This window comes from Camelus bactrianus, chromosome 13 (genome assembly GCF_048773025.1).
Source record: "Camelus bactrianus isolate YW-2024 breed Bactrian camel chromosome 13, ASM4877302v1, whole genome shotgun sequence".
NCBI classification, from domain to species: Eukaryota; Metazoa; Chordata; class Mammalia; order Artiodactyla; family Camelidae; genus Camelus; species Camelus bactrianus.
Window position 1 is genome coordinate 33,902,084 of NC_133551.1, and position 20,291 is coordinate 33,922,374.

Consider the following 20,291-nt stretch of genomic DNA (forward strand, 5'->3'; position numbering starts at 1 on the left):
CAGCAAGATAATGATAACACTATAGGATAATTACATTGTAAGGCATATACATACCATAGCAGAGGTGTGTACCATGTACTAAAGAGAAATTATAAAAAGAGAGTGACTCCCCCTTCTGCGGAAGTTTGGGAAAGCTGGAATGAGAACACCCTAGACACCTCTCTCACACACACACACACACAAAAATAGCATGAAAAGCAGAGTGATCATTCGTCCTCGTTTGCCTAAAATAGCCTCAGATTACCCAGCATCATTATTAATAGTGCTCCATTTCACGCTCAGAAGTGCTCCAGTTTGAATGACATATAAGGCTGCCCTAGGTTAGTGGTTCTTAAATTTGAGCATGCATCGGAATCACCTTGAGGGCTTGTTGAAAAGCAAACTCTGGGGCCCACTCCCAGGGTTTCTGATTCTGTGGGTCAGAAGCCATCACAGAGAACTTGCATCTCTAATGAAGTTCCCATGTGATCCTGGTGCAGCTAGCCCAGAGATCACAATTTGAGAACAACCACATACAGGTGGAAAAGTGCATGACGCTGAGACTAGTAACTAGCTCTAAATGAACTACTATAAGGTCTCTAAAAGTAGCAGAAAGGAAAAGTAGTTTAGACCAGGGTTACCACAAGTGTGTACTGTGAGTTGATGCTTGACCCAGAAAGAGATAAATATCAAAATTAGGAATAAGCATTTAGAAATCATGGACTAGACAGTCATGTATATCTATTAAATTTAGGAATAAAAATTTGATTCACACTGTATTGTAATTTCATTTTTCTAACACTTCATTTTTCTAATAATTTATTTTACAAAAATATCAGTCCTTGAAAGATGGCAGGGGGCAGGGTACTCTAAATTTTCACCACTGATAGTTTGAGAAGCACTGGTTTAGACAGACTATTTTGAGAGGGTCCTTGTAAACAATGCTAAGTAGACTGGTCTTTATCCTGTAAGCAGCAGGAAGTAATCAAAAGCTTTTAAGTAGGGAAGTATTGAGTCCAGATTTCTATTTAAAAAGATGATTCTGGTAATGGGATAGATTAGTGGTCTTCAAACTTTTTTAAACACTCATTCCCGTCAGTAAAAATATGTTGACTGCTCATCTTATTTTTTGTATAATTATAAACATTTATTACTATATCTCCATATCACATGTATTTAAAAACATATATGAAATAGAAACATCATGAGAGTAAAGTAAAAACTAAAAAGCAAGACTTTACTGTCCTCTTCCTACCCTTGCAATGGATCACCCTGCACATTTTGGAAACAATGGTGGTAGAAGAGTATCCCTCAGCAAGGGCTAAGGTTAGAAACTGGTTGGCCATCCAACCCTATGACTCACATTCTACAAAGGCTAAACTATGTCCACAAAGCAGGCCTGGAAAATTACTACAACTTCATGGTGTTGGGTAACATCTAGGGAAGGACACTAAAGCCTGAAGAACATAAGAGGACAGAAGGAAGAAATACAATAACTCTACAGCTGAACATCTGGGCGAGGCAGCATGTATGCCGAAAAGAACCTATGTCTCATTCATTTTATGGTCATGGGAAATCTTCAGCCAAACAACTTTGACCTATTTGGCCAGGCTAAGAAACTAACAGGGCTGACAGCAAGGAATTTCAACTTTGTTTAAACACGGTTAAAACTGAGTCTAGCTTGTTGTAGACAGGCTACCTACAATCGATCAGAGCCTAGACATTAAACACCACAGTGTGCCACTGTCCTCATAACCGTACAGCCTCCAGAGAACGAGTGGTCTACTGTGTACAGTTTCCACTCCATCACTGATCCAAGAGTTTGTGCCATGAGTGTTTCATGTTTGGTTCACTGTAGAATTTGACTGAAGGAAATTATAATGTTGTGGTTTTTTTCCAAAAATACCCATTCCCTTAACCATCGCCGATTACTGGAATGCTTGAGAAAAGCTGATGCAGAGTTAGAAATGTAATTTGATTTAAATTTAGAGGTGAAGGAAACTTATTGAAAAGATGTATTAACCTCCTCAGTTGAAGAATAGAGGCAAATTAAGGACCCTGAGAAACACACTTTTCAGACCCCCAAGAGCACACAAGAAAATAACTGCCTGGGACACCTTATACTTCTTTCTCAAACTAAAAAAACCTTCTATTTCTGTTTTGAAAATGTGATTTAACAAGACGTCTTATACTTCTCTCTTGAAAAACTGAGAGAAGATTACTGGGATTCTGTCTGGGAAAGGACAGGTCGTCTGCCTCTAACTGCAGGTATGAAGTGGACAGATCACAATCAGACTGCACATTAACTCCTCAACAGCAAATAACCAGAGCTCAAGGGAACCAGGGAGTCCGAACAACCTAAAAGTCATTTACACTAGAAGCTAACACAACATTGTAAATCAACAATATGTCCATTAAAAATAAAAATTATTACCTGTAGATGAAGTCATGATTTCAGAAGTTATTCAAAAATGGAAGTCTATGGTCAGCTTTAACTTTTATTGTTTCCTTTGGAGTGCAAAGCTCAAGTTGTGTCTAATTATCAAAGCTCAGCATTTATGAGGTACTGATTAAATTCAAAACAAACTCTCCTAGTCAAAGAGTGTTAGTGGCTCTTCACTTGAACTACAAACATACAAATCTGCTGCCACCCCGGTGCAGATTCAAGACAGGTGTCTTGGCCTTGTGTCCCTGCCAAATGACAAGGCCTTTTCTAAACCCCTTAGATGTTTAAATAAATAAATAACACTGTATTTTTGGCTGCTGCCACAACATTATACTCCTGGAATTTTGTAAACAGATATATAAATTCCAGAATCATCCTGATATTTGGGGGCCATGAGCCTAAGCCAAAGGCAATGTTTAAGTCCATTTAATGCTGGACATTTACGTGTTGAAATTGAAGCTGAAAGAGACCATGTTAACCTCAGAATAGTTCAGTTAGCTAAAATACTAATTTTGGGGGGGAAGGGTATAGCTTAGTAGTAGAGTACATGTTTAGCATGCACGAGGTCCTGGTTCAATCCCCAGGACCTCCATTGAATTAAACTAATTACCTCCCCTCCCCCACAGTAAACCAAAAAATAAATAAATAAATGATAACATTAAAATTTAAAATACTAATTTTTCTCATTGAACTATTCAAAGTTAATTCGTATCGATTTCTGTCTGTAGCTCAGCCACTGTATAAGAACAAAGTTACCTGTTTTATGATCTGCTTATGTATTCCCGTTGGTGGGCATTTTCTCTGATGATAGGCAAAAAACCAGATCTGGGCAATTTTCACACTTCTGGATCTCTGATCATGTGCCAGGCTGAATGCTTTATAATATCTTATTTAATCCTTTCAACTGTAAATATTTAGTATTTTTTATTAACTCTATTTTATAGATGAGGACCAGCCCCTCACCGAAAAGAACCAGGCATTTATACTTTTCACTAATGATTAGTTTCCACCTCAAATATTCTGTTCAATTCTCCCCACACTGTAGACTGTATGCCCTTAATGTCACTCCAGAAATATAGTCATGCCACTTTGGCATGTGTCAAAACAGTCCTAAGAAATTGTGAAATATGCCTAACTATGCTTTAGATACCCTTCCCGCCAATGTTCACCCTCCTTTCTTCTTTTGGCCTTTTCCCAAAATCCATTTTATCTGTCACTAAATCAAGTAACTAGTTTTTTGGTGGTGACTCTGTACCATGCAGGGTCATCCTGTATAATATCTCATTTATCTTCTTAACAATGTATTATCTGGAGTTCGTAAATGCAGAAAACAATTCAAAAAATTTCAAAAAAAAAAAAAAAAACCAAAACCAAGAGGCAAAGCACTTTGGAAAAGGTAACAGAGGAAGGTGATACAGCTGCCACTGAGTGGAATTAATTTCACCTTGAGAGGAAGAAAGTCAACTGTTGAGACTTTTTCAGCAGATAACTACTTTAAAAATGAGAGTTTGATATTTCAAATTTTCAGTAGAGAGGCAACGTTTGTAAACCTAATGGTCAACATCTACTTAACTCATCTCTCTGTCCTGGAGGTTTCTTAGAAGCTCCAGAAAATAACACAGAAACGGACTGCCTTTCTCAAGGCAGAAGCCTTATCCATTCCCTATTATGAAAGCCATGCCCATCAATTAGGGGCTAAAGCTAAGTGAAAACAGGTTTGCCCCTAAAAGTCTGCAGGCCTGGGCCTGTAAGCTATCTACCAATCAGGTAAGGTGTGCAGAGTACCAAAGCAAAGGGCTCTTTTAAGACTAACGTTAGACAATGCTCATTTCACAGAGGTTTTACTAATTTTGTTTAACCCCAAGGCAGCTTCACAAATGCATGCAATTAATACAGACAAAATTCAAATCTGAAATCCTTAAAACACACACTATCTTTGTGTGCAATATTACTGTTTGGCAGGTTTTTAAACTATATAAATGGTAATTATACTGTTTGTTTATCCTTCAACAATCTGCTTTTGCTCAACTTCACACTTTTAAGATTTAGTTATGCTGACAGATACAGCTCCTTTTCACCCACTGCAACTCCTAAATAGAGGAACACATGATTTATTCACCCAGTCTCCTGTTGATGAGCATTTCCTAACAAAAAACAGGATTAGAAAAAATGTCTATTTCACTAACCAACTTCTTTCCAATTTATTCAATAACCAATTGTTGAAATATGGGAGAATCTACAGCTTATGAGCTTTGAAATCATAGAGACCTGGGTTATACTCTTGGGACCAGCTCTGTGTTCTTATGGCCAACTATTTAAATCTCCCTATGCTTCAGTCTCCTCATTTATAAAATAGAGTTATAATAAAAAATTCTAAATATTTACAATTGAAAGGATTAAATAAGACATTATAAAGCATTCAGCCTGGAACACAGTGAACATTCAATAAATGGTAGCTATTAGTATTAACATCTCTTTTCTTTTTTTTTAATTTTGTTTTTATCATGAAGGGAGGTAATTAGGCTTATTTATTTATTTATTTTAATAGCGGTACTGGGGATTGAACCCAGGACCTTGTGCATACTAAGCACGTGGTCTGCCATTGAGCTATACCCTCCCCCTAACATCTCTTTTCAATCAACATTATTTAAGATATTTGTGGGCTTCAAAAAGGTGAATAATTATTTTAGCTGAAATTTTCCCTTTGTAATTAATAAGTGGTTATTTCTCAAAAGACTGAAAAACAAAAAACTTCACCAATGCAATGAATACAAGGGAAGGGGGAGTGGGGAGGCCTATAAAGTTGAGAGTTTAAAAAAAAAATCAGTTTGTAAATAGGAATGTAAGAGCTTCAGTAAACCAAACCCTCTTTAGGATAAACATACTCATACTACATCCTATCCTAGTGCTATTCAACAGAAATGTGAGCTACATATATAATTTTTTTTTAGTAGCCACATGAAAAGTAAAAAGAAACAAGTGAAGTTAATTTCCACTACATATTTTACTTCACCCAATATATAAAAATTATCATTTCAATATGTAAGTATAAAAATGCAGTATTTAGGTTTTTACACCAAATCTTCAAAATTTGATGTGTATTTACACTTACAGTACATCTCAACCCCAACTACCCCTATTTCAAGTGCCTAGTCACAGGTGAAGTAGCTAACCATGTTGACAGTGCAGTTTTCACCTAGGCTTTTTAAGATCCCCGTACAGTGTTTTTCACCAAAGACTCTGCTTATCAGCTAATACAGTTTCGATGCCTTTTATCAAAGTAACGACCAGAATGAGCATACTCCCAAACTGGAGCTCTTCCCAATGAATGCAGAGAAACTCCTTAATTTTATCAGAATTAAACATCTCATTGGAGGAGCAAAAAGTGGAAGAACAGCTTGCAGTTTACAGGATGCATTCTTGAACTTTATTTCATTTCAACCTCCCCAAACTCAGTGAGGTAGAACATTTACAAATGGGAAAAGAGGACCAGAGTCCAGTGACATGCCATGAGTTACACTGTGGGTAAACCCAACGCCAGGTCTCCAAACCCCACAGGCTACAGCCGTGCAAATGCAAAAAAATAAGCAGTCTCTCCATCTTCAGCACAGATCCATTCCGACAACGAGGAAGGCTACTGACAGGCTCTAAATTTCTCTCCACTGGCACCAGAACCTAGAATAAGCACTTTAAAAAAGGCATTCAAATCTATGCAAAAACATCTGAGTACACATGAATGGTTAGGCAATCTCAAATATTAAGGTGGAAGAGTTCTGCTTCTCAACGTTTACTACCAAGGTGAACAAAAACTTAAGTAAACAAATTAAACCCCACTTTAGCTTCCCCAACCTAATGTATTTTTGTTAAAGTTTAACAAAGCAAGGTAATTCAGACTGCTTGGTTGTTTAGCTTAAGGATAATTATTAAGTGCTTTTAAATAAAAATGTAAATACAAGGATTACTGAGTGCTGAACCACTGTCTCAGAATCACAGGTTCTAAAAGTGAACTCATCATGGGAAAAATACAGATTTTTCTTTTTAAGAATACTAACTAAAAGACAATATATCATAGTTTTACTGGTGTTTATTTCCAATGGCAAGTGGATGTGTGCTTTTAGTTCCTTTTCTGAAAATTCTCTCCAATTTTTTCTACAGTATGTTAGCTTTATAGTTATAAAAAAAAAAATCAATACATGACTTGAAGTTACTAAGGCATCTTTAAACAGAAATGAGAGCTTAATACAATTTATTTTCAACTTTAAACACAACTATTACTCCAAAGTCAAGCTCTTCTCACACGACCATTAATAGCATCTCAATTAGCAAGGGCAAATCTCTTCATAAATCCTATCTGTAAAGCACCATCCAGCTCCTTTATTAATTTTCTAATTATTTTAAATTTTTAATAATCCTTATAGAGGTCGTTAGGGGCCTAGAAACGTCAAGCTCACTTTAGCTAAAAGTCACGACCTAATTTTTCTGATGCTGCAAAAAGAACCGATTTGAGTTTTCACTCCCACTCTGCTCTAGCTTTTCTTTTAAACAGTTGTGTGCAAATGAATTGGCAGCTAGTAGGAGCTTGGACGGCCTAGACGTGGTATCACCACCCTCGGTGTAACAGATTTCTTTTTATTCCAGGCCTCTGGAAGCTTCTTCCTTCATTTAAGAAACACCTGTTTATTGCGCACCTACCAATGGCTAGACTCTAAGTACGGCTGAGAAGCAGCCTATAGCAACATGGCCCTTAAAGTCCACTCTTAACCGCGCAGACAAACCAGTAAACTACTAACTTGAATCCAAAGTGATAAGAGCCATCTGGAGATAAGACAAAGGGCCAAGAGTACACTCCAGGGGGAGATTAATTTGGCCTGCTAGGTGTCCCAGGAGGGCTGAGGCGCTCTGGAGAGGGTGGGGGAGATTTGAAAATACTTTCCTGAGCTTGACTTAAAACAGAAATCCAGCAATTTCCCGAAACGCTGGAGCCAGAGCACTTTCCGCCTGGCCCTCCCCATCTACAGAGTGAGGCTAGCAGAGCCCAGGCCTGACGACCGGCCTGGGAACTCAGCTACGTGACGACCAGGCGCCCAAATGGGGACGGGGCCAAATCGCCTCTCAGCTGAGATCTGGGCAGCCGCTCCGGGACCCCGAGCAGGCCACCACCTGTTCACTCCTTTCACCCTCACCGGTTGGGAAAAGCCTTCGCCCAGCTCTGGGGGCGAAGCGAAGCGAAGGCACCGATGTGGGTGCAAAATTTGATCCCGGCCACTCCCGGTACAGACTCGGGCCGAGATTTGAGGGCCGGTAGGGCCTGCCGAGGCGGGGCGGCTTCGCTGCCCGCGGCCTCCGGCGAGCCTGCACCGAGGGGTGGGGACGGGAGTGTGGCCACCGGGCCGGACGCAGGAGGTCGGCGCCCCGCACCTTCCGTGGGCCCGGCCCAGCACCCGGCGACACCCTCGGTCTCCCGTACCCAGTCCTCCCGGAGGGCGGGCGGAGAGCGCGCCAGGGCAGGGGAGGAGGTTCCGGACGCAGGGAGAGCTGCGCTGGCCGGCTCGAGGCGCACGGTCCCCGCGGCGCAGCGCGCGCCCTCACGGCCGGCCCCCGGCTTTACCTGGTCCGGCGGAGGCGCCGGTGGGAACCCGGAGCGAGCGGGCGGGTTCGGCGTCCGCCCTCCCTCACCTGGGCGGAAGTGAGAGGCCTAGGGCGTCCGCGCCTCACCTGGAGGCCCTCCCCTCGCTCCCACCCTCCCCGCCGGGGCGGGGCGCCGAGGTGGCGCGGGAGGGGCGAGCGGGGGGAGCCCCAGGCCGCGGGAGGCTGAGTCTGGAGGGGAATGCGGGGTCGATTGGCTTCTCTACTTTCTTCAGGTTGAACTGGGCGATGAAGGGTTAAAGAGCCTGGAAAAGGTGGGATTTGGGGACTGAGTGGGCAAACGAAAACCCAAGTAGTGAACAGATCCGGCTGGACAGGTGTTGTAGGAGGGCTGGGCTGAGAGCGAGACCCACGATCAAGGAAATTAAAGACACTGATAAAAGGATATGGGCAAATCTGCTTGGTGCCTCGGTGTCCCTTTCTTTTCCCGTTCTGTTACCCTCTCGCGTTTTCTATACCCGCTGACCCAACAACATTCTAAGTATAACTGATTTTTTTCCCCTCATTTATATGGGAAAAGAAAAGAAACCAATCTAGCAGTATTTGCTTGCAGTATGAGAGGTGCTAGCTTATACATTAACTCGTTTGTTCTGCGAAAAACCTGCTGAAGATCCTGCGCACCTACAGGTTAAGTAATTCGCCCAAAGTTTGGACCCAGACGGGATCCTCTGACTCTCAAGTTCAGTGTCGATTTACCTTTACGTTTTAGCATTTTCACTCTTGATATCATGAGCTGATTTTGAGAAAGTTCTGTGTAAAACCTACAGTGGCTTTACTCTACTCTTTCTAATGTAACTTTATAATTTTGATGATAGGCGTTTTGTCTAATACAGTCCACACATTAACAACGAATAGAATCAATCTTTAGGTGTGTATTCACTAAATAAATCCAATAGTTCGTTAAGCACTGTGACTGACTGCAAAATGTTAATATGGCATACCTGTCCTCAAGAAAGGTGTTACAAAACAACTGCAACTTAAGGACATCTCTTATAAAATCATGCACTTGTCACCTTGTAATCTTATTTAATTTTTTTTAAAGAAAATGTCACTTATTAGGGCTGGTAAAAAAAAAGATACACAATTTCAGCATGGTCTCTGCCTCTTAGGAATGAACAAATTTTTGAGGGAAATAAACTTTATACAATAACTTAAATCACCAAATAGAAAGAAGCCAGAACTTTCCGAAAATAAAGAGACCTATTATGCTTATTGAAAGTATCTGTTAGGACTGAAACAGGTCTTAACAGGTGTTTAGGATTTGCTTAAAGTAAACTGGAGAAGGAAATGCTTCCTAAATCAGGCAGGCAGCATACAGGTGGAGACAAATTATCTCGAAGCATCACCTTGCAAACATTAGGTCTCTTAATCTAACATTTGATGATAGTTATGAACATATTCCTACTTTTAAAAAAAAATAATGTGACTTTTAATTAACTGGGAAACAAAGTTCAAACTCCATTTCTTAGTATCCAAGGCCCTCTAAGGTCTCCCTTTCTTGCTGACTCTTCAACCTTCTCCAAGATCTTATTCTGGCCAGTCTGGTCTACTCTATGCCCTTGGAATAATGACACCATGTCTTCTCTTGGTTACTCATCTCTTTTCCGTGCTTGGAATGTTCTATGAGCTGTACCCTTCCCCCAGGGCCTCCATGACCATTCCCAGAGAACATCCATTTCCACCACATTTAATCTCATTTTCTCCATATTTTACTGTTGTTATTTTAATGTGAGCTTTCTTCTGACTCGTGCCTGTAATTTAAAAAAAAATTAACTTATTCAATATATTTTTTAAGGAGCTTACTCTGGTACACATTATCTGGCATAGAATTTTCTGATTTTTAACCTCTGAGAACCCTCGAGTGTCTTATTCATAGAATGATGAAGATGAACACAATTTTTAAGAACACATCTCTGAAGTCAGAAAATCTGAACTTGAGTCCCGACTCCACTATTTCCTAAAATATGTGACTTTGACAATTTACTTAACCCTTCTAATTCCCATTAGTGAAATTTCAGTACCAGGGCTTACTTCATAGGGTAGTTTTGAAGGTTAAATGAAGGAATTACATGCCCTGCAGAGATGTGGCACATTGAAAGTAATAAATGAAAGTAATAAATGTTTGGGCATGAACATGACAGATACTTGTGACAGCAAGGAGACAGCCAAGAGTAGCAGTAAATAAAGTGAGGCCAGAGCAGGTGGTGGAGGACCTGAAACTATTACAGAAAACTTTAGGATATAAGGCTTTATCCTTTATCCCTAAGAAAATTAAAGAAACAGTGAAAATTTTTGAGTACAATTTTCATTTTTTTTTTAATGTAATGATTGGTGTTTATTTTTTAAAATGCTTTATTTCTTTAGAGAACTTTTACGGTCTAAATTGAGCATAAGGCCCAGATTTCCCATATGCCCCCTACCCCCACACATGCACAGCCTCCCCCTTTATCAACATCCCCCCACCAGAGTGGTACGTCTGTTACAACTGATGAACCTATATTGACACATAATCACCCAAAGTTTATGGTTCACTCTTGGTGTTGGACATTCTATGGATTTGAACAAATGTATAATGACATTTATTCACCATTTGAGTATCATATGGGGTACTTTTAACAGCCCTAAAAATCCCCTTTGCTCTGCTTATTCATCCCCCTGCTGCTGCCCTCCCCCCGAACTTCTGGCAACCACTGATCTTTTAATTATCTCCATAATTTTGCCTTTTCCAGAATGTCAGATAGTTGGAATCATGCAGTACATAGCCTTTGCAGATTGCCCTTTAGGAATGTGCATTTAAGTTTCCTCCATGTCTTCTCATGGCTTAATAGCTCATGTCTTCTAGCACTGAATAATATTCCATTGTCTGGGTGCACAACAGTTTATGTATCTGTTCCCCTACTGAAGGACATCTTATGCTTCCAAGTTTGGGCAATTATGAATGAAGCTGCTATCAACATGTGTACAGGTTTTTGTCTGGACAAACATTTTCAACTCCTCTGGGTAAAATCCAAGGAGCTTAAATAGGATTTTGAATAAGATTTCAAATATGATATAGGTTTTGTGTTTTCTTAAATGAAAGATTAATCTGAAAGCAGTGTGAAAAAATGGATTAACAAAGTTGGGGAGAACACCTAGAATCAAAGAAAGGAAGGAAAAATCACTATAACAAAGTTCACAGGAAATGATGAATATCTGAAATAGGGTAAAAATATAGGATTTTAAAAATGAGCACTTAAAAATATCAGCTGCTTGCTGATTTGATAAAGGGATTAAAGAAAAACAAGGAGAATACTGAAGGGCAAAGATGATCTAAGTTCTGAACCTGATAAAAGGGATGGTGGTGAAACCTAGAAAAGCCAACTTACTCTATTTTAGTTTTTTGAGAAGCAGGACTCTAGTACTACAGTCAGTTTTAGATCCTACATTTGACATTCAGGATGAAATATACTTTGCATAGAGTAGGCCTTATTAAGTGATGAGTCAGTCAATTTAATTGGATGGCAGGCAGTTAGACTGGTGCACCGAAGAGAGGACACAGAAATGCTTAAGAGATAACAGCATTGATGTAGAAAAATTCCCAAAGTGAAGGAAGATTATAATAAAGATGTACCAGGACTTGACATTATGAATTTGCCATGAGAAAAAAATTGCCCATCTCAAATAAAGAAATTTGGGGAGAGTAACAATCTTTTATATTTTAATGATTCTATCCTAATCATAGAAACAGGAATCAGGTTGCCATGGGCAAAACTGTTAACATAACTAGGTGTATGTTAGATTCTTTGGAATGGAAATAATTCAGTGTGCAGAGCCCTTGAATCCCAGAGGAAGCTTTGCTTCAGACTTCACTGATAATTCTCTTTCCTAGTAATTTCCATATTGGGCTGTGCAAGTCATGTCCTTTACTTTCTATAGAATTTCCATAGAATTCTATAGATTTTTTTTTGAAGGAATTCCCCGCCCAATTTTATTTATTTATTTTACTGAAGTATAGTCAGTTGTAATGTGTCAATTTTGGTGTAAATTTTTATGTGACAAATCTTGCATTGAAAACATGCCCAAGACTGAGATTTAACCATTTTCTTACTATAATTAGACAAGGTAGTAATCCTGTGATCAAAGACTATGCTTGCAAAGAAATAAAGTAATATATTTTACTGAGCCATGAAAAATAAATTAAGAAGCAGTAAGAAGAGAAAAATGAACCACACTTCAAGAGCCAAAAATTTTGTATTTCTTTACTTTCATGGGGAGACTTGTTCTTTTCAGGTTATACAGTATAGGAAAGAACAAAGATAATCATAACCATAAAACAGATTTTGTAATGGGATTAATCAGCAAAGTATAAGCATTTTCAAATTATTTATTCAAAATCTATATGAAAAATGACACAAATACAAAGGTAAGCAAAATTCTTGCAGTCAGCAGGAAAATGTCTAATTTTGTCACAATTTCAATAAACTCAAACTAGAAAGTTGCTTCCTTTCCCCTTCTGATTTTCCTTGATTATATTTTGAAAGTCAAACCAGAACACTTGGAAAGTGTAAAAATAGCCAAAATGCAAAGTCACTATCTTTTATCACCAGATAATATGTGTAACAGATATTTTGATATTTATCCCTGAATTATACCTAATCCTTGGCCCCAACCCCTTCCCTAAATTTCATCTCAGGAAAAGGCTAAGGGATGGTGTTGAGCCCTATGTTATACACATTATCAGTATTTTTTTTTAAACTTAATGATTAATTTGTCTGTACATTTTTTAGGTGGTCATTTAGTCTATGAAGATCCAATCTGTTCTTCCAGTTTGGCCTAGATTTTGAATTATTTTGATGTTAATAACAAAATACTGTGTTCCAAGTACTGTTTGGGGAACTATCTCAATCAAAACCTTTATCCTGCTACAGTAACTAGTACATGCGTCTATTGTAACAATTATCAAACAGTATTTTATGTCTTTTCCCCTAGCAAACACAAAGTGCTCAACTACTGGGTTTTCGTCTCCCTATTCTTTTAGTCTCCTTAGTCTCCTTAGGGTCTCCACTAATGCTGGGTCACAGTACATGCTTGATGAATATTTTCATGGAGAGGAAGGAGAGAAAGAAAGAGAAAAGAAAAAGGAAGGAAGGAAGGAACAGAGGGAGGAAAGGTGGGGGTAAGGAGAGAAGGTTTAAGTCCAATTAAAAACAGGAAGTTTAGGGGGGAGGGTCAGCTCAGGGGTAGAATGTGTGCCTAGCATACACAAGGTCCTAGATTCAACCCCCAGTATCTCCATTAAAAATAGATAAATAAATAAAAACCCAATTACCTTCCTTCAAAATAAAATAAAAAATAAAAAAGGAAGCTTAAAAATTGAGCTAGTAAATTTCAAATTTCCTATCACTTAAAACTTTAAGCATAAATGTTTTAATTTAATAATAGCATAGTAATGCTGCAAAATTTAAGAAAAAAATGTAAATGTAATAACAATACTAAAATATTACTGAAAATAGTTTTATGTCTTTCCATTCCAAAATGATACATCTCATAATACAGTATCTCAGGGTTGTCAAAGTGTGGTCTCTGGAACAGCAAGATCAGTATCAGCTGGCAACTCATTAGAAATGCAAATTATCCTACCCCACCCTATATCTTCTGAATCAGAAACTGAGGCAGGGCCCAAACTTCCGCGTTTTAACAAATACTCCAGGTGATTCTGATGCTCCCTAAAGTTTAAGGGCAACTGCACAAAACAGTTGTTCAAAATTAGTCCTACTGTGAATGAAGAGGCACCATTCAAATTCAAATATTTTTAGAGAAAAACGATTAAATTTTCACTTTAAAAAGTACACATTTTGTTCAGTATAAAAGATACCCTCACTACAGAACTTTTAGAACACATAGAAATTCAGAAAGAAGAGATGGAGGTTAAAACCCTCCAACTTTTTCACTTAGTTTAGTCGTAAACTCCTTAGTCTCCTCTTGTTTTAGTCCCTTTCCTTCACCCAAATTTTCACTGTTAAAAATAAAAGTGTAATGCTTATCTTTGTAACACAGAGTCCTTAAGATCTATTGGTAGCGGCCTTCCAAAAATTCTTCTCTAAGAACACACATTCTAAAATCGGGCAAACATCAATTCTATTTCAACTCAGTAACTGAAGTCAACATGCTTTTTAGCGTCTTTGAGCCTGTTCGTTATCTGTAAACCCAAATCCTTCCAGACTAACAGAGATACTCGTAAAGTGTTTATCAACTCGCCGGGCGCCGCTGGCACTTTAGCAGATGGAAAAGCCACAGTAAGGTTAGCTCGGGAGTGAGCAGTGGATGGAAGGCAGCTGAGCCGCCTTCTGACTCTCAAAGACCAATCAAAGCTCTCCCAGGTGATTCCGCGCGCCTAGCGGGAGGACCTACAACCGGCCCTGCACGGTCCCTTTAAGCGCCTCCCTCCCTCCGCCCGCCTCCCGCCTGCGCCCTGACGAAGGCGGAACCGGAAGGCGTGGGGTAAGTGCTGATCCCCAGCATGGCGGCCCCCTGGGCCTCCGGGCCGGCTGCTTCCGACACTGTGGCCGCCCGTCTCCTAGGTGTCCTGTGGTTCGTGTTAGTCACCACGGGACCTTGCGGAGCTGCCGCCGGCGGCGGGGAGGAGACACTTAAGTGCGAGGACCTCAAAGTAGGACAATATCCTCTATGAGGAGACCCAGAGAGGGGCAGGGTAGATTGCTGGTCGAGACTGGGTCGCGGCCCTCTACACGGGCTAGGGTTGTACTGAAGGGAACGGTGGTCTGAGTCCTCTAATGTACAAAGGGACCCTGGGAGGGTGAAGAGAGATGTGAAGGTGGGACGGGCCGAGGCCATCCTGTGTGATATTCTTGGAATTTTACTAATCGTTGGCTCTTCCTCTTCTGAGCCACTTTCTTTTTTTTAAACCAGTGGGCTTATTTGTTAAACAAGGGCGCTGAAGTATGCCAGGTCTAGAATTAAGTTAAAGAATTGACAGACCGTACCCTGGAAGTTTGTCGACTTAGGGGGAGACAAGTACGGTAGTTAATAAAGCCAATGTATACTGCCTATTTATTATTAACTTTACGTTTATTACGTTATATCATCTCAACCTCTGTCAGAGCCCAGACTGTCAGGGGGCAAGTTTCTGCTCCACTTTGTAACTGTGGACAAACTACTTAAAACTCTATTTTCTCATAAGTAAAAATATGCATAACAGTGGTACCAACGTAAAGGTCTGTTGTGATAAATTAGTACAGGTAAGTCACTTAGAACAAAGCCTGGCACGTAGTAGGGTCTCTGTGTTAGCTATGTAGTTACTGATGAGAAAACTGAGCTTGGAGGGGTTAAGTAGATTTGTTCATTGTAACAGCTCTGATAAAGGGATGAACAGTATGAAATGGGAGTTACATTCAAATTAAAATAGGTACTTTTGTACAAAACTAGATAGTTTTATGCAAATTGTAGTACAGAAAATTATATAATAGAAGCCAGAGATATAAGAAAGATTCTATGAGAGAAAATCTTAATAGTAAGAAAATTCAATCCTGTTGTATTTTTATGTGAGTTGACGGGAGGCAGCCATTATTAGATTTTTATAGAATAGCTCTAATTTGCTGATTAACACTGACCTAGAAAGTTGAGTCATTTTCTTGGCAGAAATGCCAGGGTGATTCTCGCTAAGAAAATAATTGGGTAGTATGAAGAGTCGTGCTTTTTGAATCCTAGAGAGAAGTGGCTGAGCATACAAAATGATATTAACTGGAAAATGTTGTTCGTGGCATAAAGATGAAAACCTTAAACAGGTGTCAGGCTCTCTATCTCCAGAAACATCTTGTGAATACTTATTTCATTTTAGTGTCAGTGAAATAGGAAACAGAAAAGCACCCCCCCCCAAGTGTTTTGAGTAGGTATTAGAGGATAGTTATTATATCTGTTTCCAAAAGCTTTAAAATCCTGTTGGGGAAACCATGTATACCCACCGAAAACAACCATTTTCCCTGCAGTCTGCTGAAAAGTACCCTTGGCTTGGAATCAGGAAACCTGATTTTATTACCTATCACTTACATGACTTTGGATAAGTCATTCAAACTTTGAGCATTAGTTTCCTTCTGTAATGTGAGGATAATAGTATCTCCATCACAGGGTTATTTGTGTTATGTGAAATTATGTATGTGGGGATACTTGGGTCCTGTGAATAATTTGTCATTTTGCTGGAAACTGTTTTCTTTAACCTGAAGTCCTCTTCAAATAATTTGGTAAAGATTTTTATTTTCAGTTTTATTTTGTGCTTTGTGCTTAAACCCTTACTGATCTCCTTTAAAGATACCATCTCTGCTAAAGCTTTTCATGTAATAAATTAATGTTGAGGTATTATTTATTGACACTAAAAGTATATTTGTGTTTGTGCTTGTTGACTTGGACAAACTAACATCCTCTCTTTACATGTGAATATAAATATAGTATGTAAGATAAGATGTTAAAGACAAGATGCTAATGTTTTATAATGGAATGTAGTTCATATTTCCTTAACTTTTCTACATATATTTGTAAAGATCCAAAAATAAATGATGCTACACAAGAACCAGTTAACTGTACAAACTACACAGCTCATGGTAAGAATTCCAGAAACATGTCTTCAAAAATCATTTTTAAAACTTTATTTCATAGATCAGTGTGTGATCACTAAAAGTAATCAATAAATGTGTTTTTTCTTGAGTGATAACATTAGTATTCAGTTTCCAGAACAACTTAATACTAGAGAACTGGCTGGGGGTTGTTTAATTTTAAAAAGAATCTTATTCTGTTATAATTATATAAACCAGGAAGTTTTTTTAAATTTTCGTTCTTTTTTTAAAAAAAAACCTTTAGTCAGTTTACGTAGCTTTCTTGATTCCCTTTATTTATCAAGCTGTGTTATGCAAAGATGTTCCTTTAGATTTTTAATATCTCAAAAAGAACTTGAAGTGAGACTTTTAGTCTGGTAAGGTTTATAAAAGCTCTATCACCCATATCATATACCTGTAAAATATACTTAGGTACATCCTAAGTATGAAAACAATATGGTAAGGATTTTAAGTATGTATTAGTATTTTCTTAGGTGTTTTGATAATGGATAATACCCTCAACCTAATGATTAAGTTGTTTAGCTTTTTGTTCTAAAGGGGTATATATTGGAAAGGAGGCAGATAGTTGTATGTTGGAGCTGTTTGGATTTGGCATTCTTACCTGGCATGGTACATAATAATGGCTAATACATAATTTTGAGAAAAGAACACCTATTGAATATATACTGATTATTTTATGTTTAGACAGGAAATGAGCCAATAATTGATCTTTTCTTTATAAATAAAAGCTATTAAACAGATTCACTATGGAAATGAGATTAAAGGGATGGACTTTTTTGTTGTTACAGCAGAAAAATTTCACTTTTTCAAAAATATCTTACAGTCAAATAATTGACTTCTGATTATGAATTTGTATATATTTTATAAAGATCTCCCATGTCTTTTGTCTCTTTGTATTTTGACATACTGTTGGCCCAATTCTTGTCAGCAGAGAGATTTGAAAGTAAGTTGTGTTAAACTTTTGTAACATGTTTTGCTACTGTTCTGGAGTACTGCAGTTTTACCATGTAAACAGTAATAGGTTATATATGTATGATTTGTGTAGTAAATATTGCTTAATACGTATATATTAATTTAGATATGTTAGACTTAAAGGAACTTTGTGAGGAATCCCTTCCTTCTTTAATAGTTTATAAGTATACTCTGTTATTTGCCTGTTCTACAGTTCAGTCTTTTATATTGTGCTTTCAGAATACAGGGGAATAGTGTTAACATACATAAAGAAGAATCAACTTTCAAATAGTCAACCATTTATATGAAATATGTTGCAAACCTGTGAATACTATTGTGACTTAGGTCACTTTAAACTAGGAAGCAGGCAGCCGGCTATCTCAAAGCCTTTTCTAGTCTGCAGAGTTCTTTGTAGGTATGAGGATTTTGAAGGAAGTTATACAACTAAAAAGAATAGTTTCTGACCAAAAAGAGCTCTGCCCTTCAGTTGGGTGTCTCTTTTGTAAAAAGTAAATGTGAATTTACTTAAGTAATTATTGATAAATAAGTTTACAAACAAATGCAAAATCAGATGATCAGACTGCTAGGAAGTATAAAGGATTTGGAAGTGTTATGGTACCATCTCGGCCTGTCAGGTAAGTAATCATAGATGATGTAAGTGGAGAGCTACAGGAAAATAAAATGGAGGCTTTCTGTATAAGGGAGTGATATGATTATTCATTTGGAGAGAATGAACTGTGAGTGCCTAACAATCTTAGAACACATACACAATTTTGTAGATTAATAAATAAATGACATTATTATGGTTGTAAAAAGAAAATAAAGTTTGAGACAAGTATGGGTCCCAGGGCTTCTGCATATAGATGTATAATTTGTGCATGACCCAGAAGTATCCAGCCATGATCTGGGATAGATTCTATCAGCACGGCCTAGCCCAGTTCTCATGAGGCTATGTCTGTCCACAGGAGGGTTTTTTTTTTTTTTTCTTCTTAATTTGGGGTTTTTGGGGGTGGGAGCAGGGTAAATTAGGTTTATTTATTTATTTAATGGAAGCACTGGGAATTGAACCCACGACCTCACGCATGCTAAACAAGGCTCTACCACTGAGCTATCCCCACCCCACCCCCAGGAATTTTTTTAAATTGTCCGTTTTTAAACACACAAGGGCTAGTGGAGTGGCAGTGGTGAATCACTTCCAGGTCCTGATTAGAGACGACATCAAAATGAGTCTTGAAACATGCTTTTTGGTTGTAGCATAGAACTGATAAACAGGAGAAAAATACTAGAGTTGTGGAAAGTGTGAGCTAAATGATCTCTCTCATTCCTCTAGCCAAAATTTTTCTTCCTCTGTTTTTCCACTGAGTATATGGAGGACTATTGTAGAATCCTCAAACTAAGTTTAATTTTCTTAAACTATACATTTTGGGTAGACATAAGTAGGAGGAGTGTTTTACAAAGAGGGGAATTTGGGGGTGGAGAGTAAGAATTGGGACCAAGGGCAGAGGAGATTCAACTACAACAGTAAACTACTGTGATCTTGAAATGGTTGCCAGTTAACCCAATAGCGGTTAACAGACATCTTTATTTACTGAGAAATTATTTGTAATAAATTTAATGATTAAATAGATTAAAATAAATGGATCAAAATAATTAATAAAAATTTATAAAATATTTATGATTGAGAAATTATTTATTGAGAAGATATTGTACGACAGGCTTCTACTAAGTGATATGGATGCTGTGTGAAGGAAGACATTTTCTGCTCTCAGGGAGTGTTTGGTATAGATTATATAGACATATATAAGCAAGTGTTTCCAATTTTCCCATCAGTGAAATACAAAAGTATTTAAACTCCATTTCCAGAAATTTTGCTCTGGTCCTTTGGCAGAGGTTTTTTGTTATCTTATTATTATTAAGTTATTGAAATATATTTACAGGAAAGTAGGTATAACTCAAATAAATTTTCACAAACTGAACACCCCTGTGAATGCTTCCAGATCAAGAAACAACATTTTAAATGTGCCAGAAGCCCCCATCATGGTCTCTTTGTAGTCCTACCCTGCCTTAATGATACCATTATTCTAACTTATAGCACAAATTAGTTATGCAAAGAGTATGCTATTTTTAAACTTTTTATTTGGAGATAATTTCAATCTTAGAGAAAAGTTGTAAGAATAGTACAAAGAACACCCATATGCCTTCTCCCCAGGTTCACCCATGGTCAACACATTACCCTTCTTGCTTATCATTGTGCATTCATGCATGCTCTCTGTCTCTCTCAATTTGTGTATACACATTTTGTCCCTTAAATACGTTTGTGTTTTTCCTAAGAATAGCAATGTTTTCCTGTAATCAGTTCAGTTGTAAACTTCAGTAAATTCAATATTAATGCACATACTCTACCATCCGTGTTGTGATTTTGACACATGACTCGGATAAAGCCTTAATAGCATTTCCCCCCAGTATAGGATCCCAAGATCAGGTTTTGCCTTTAGTCTTTCTTAAACTTGAGTATTTCCACAGCTTCGTCTTTAATGACACTGACATGTTTGAAGACTACAATCTCCTCAATTTTAATAGGATGTTCCTCATTTGGGATTGTCTTAATATTTCCTTATGATTAGATTTAGTTTATACATCCCAGGGTGGAAAATTATATAAGT

General features: G+C 38.1%; 2 protein-coding genes across 14 annotated transcripts in view; one reads left to right on the plus strand and one right to left on the minus strand.

Moving 5' to 3' along the window:
- The window catches only part of PATJ (PATJ crumbs cell polarity complex component), a 291,813-nt gene extending 283,586 nt beyond the window's left edge, over positions 1-8,227 (minus strand). For 2 of the 8 annotated variants that reach the window (XM_074376368.1, XM_074376372.1), the window contains exon 1: positions 8,034-8,222. The gene's annotated coding sequence lies outside the window, so the exon portion shown is untranslated. Of the gene's footprint in view, positions 1-8,033 lie in introns of all 8 variants that reach the window. The other 6 variants (XM_074376367.1, XM_074376369.1, XM_074376370.1 and 3 more) reach the window with 6 other exon arrangements.
- Positions 8,228-14,557: 6,330 nt separating this feature from the next.
- TM2D1 (TM2 domain containing 1) overlaps positions 14,558-20,291 on the plus strand; it is a 73,184-nt gene continuing 67,450 nt past the window's right edge. For all 6 annotated transcript variants that reach the window (XR_006722800.2, XR_012511217.1, XR_012511216.1 and 3 more), the window contains exons 1-2: positions 14,558-14,728; positions 16,592-16,665. Coding sequence is in view for 1 of the 6 variants with exons in the window: in XM_010949804.3 (XP_010948106.1) it covers positions 14,571-14,728; positions 16,592-16,665 (232 nt within the window). In the remaining 5 variants the exon portion in view is untranslated. The remainder of the gene's footprint in view (positions 14,729-16,591; positions 16,666-20,291) is intronic.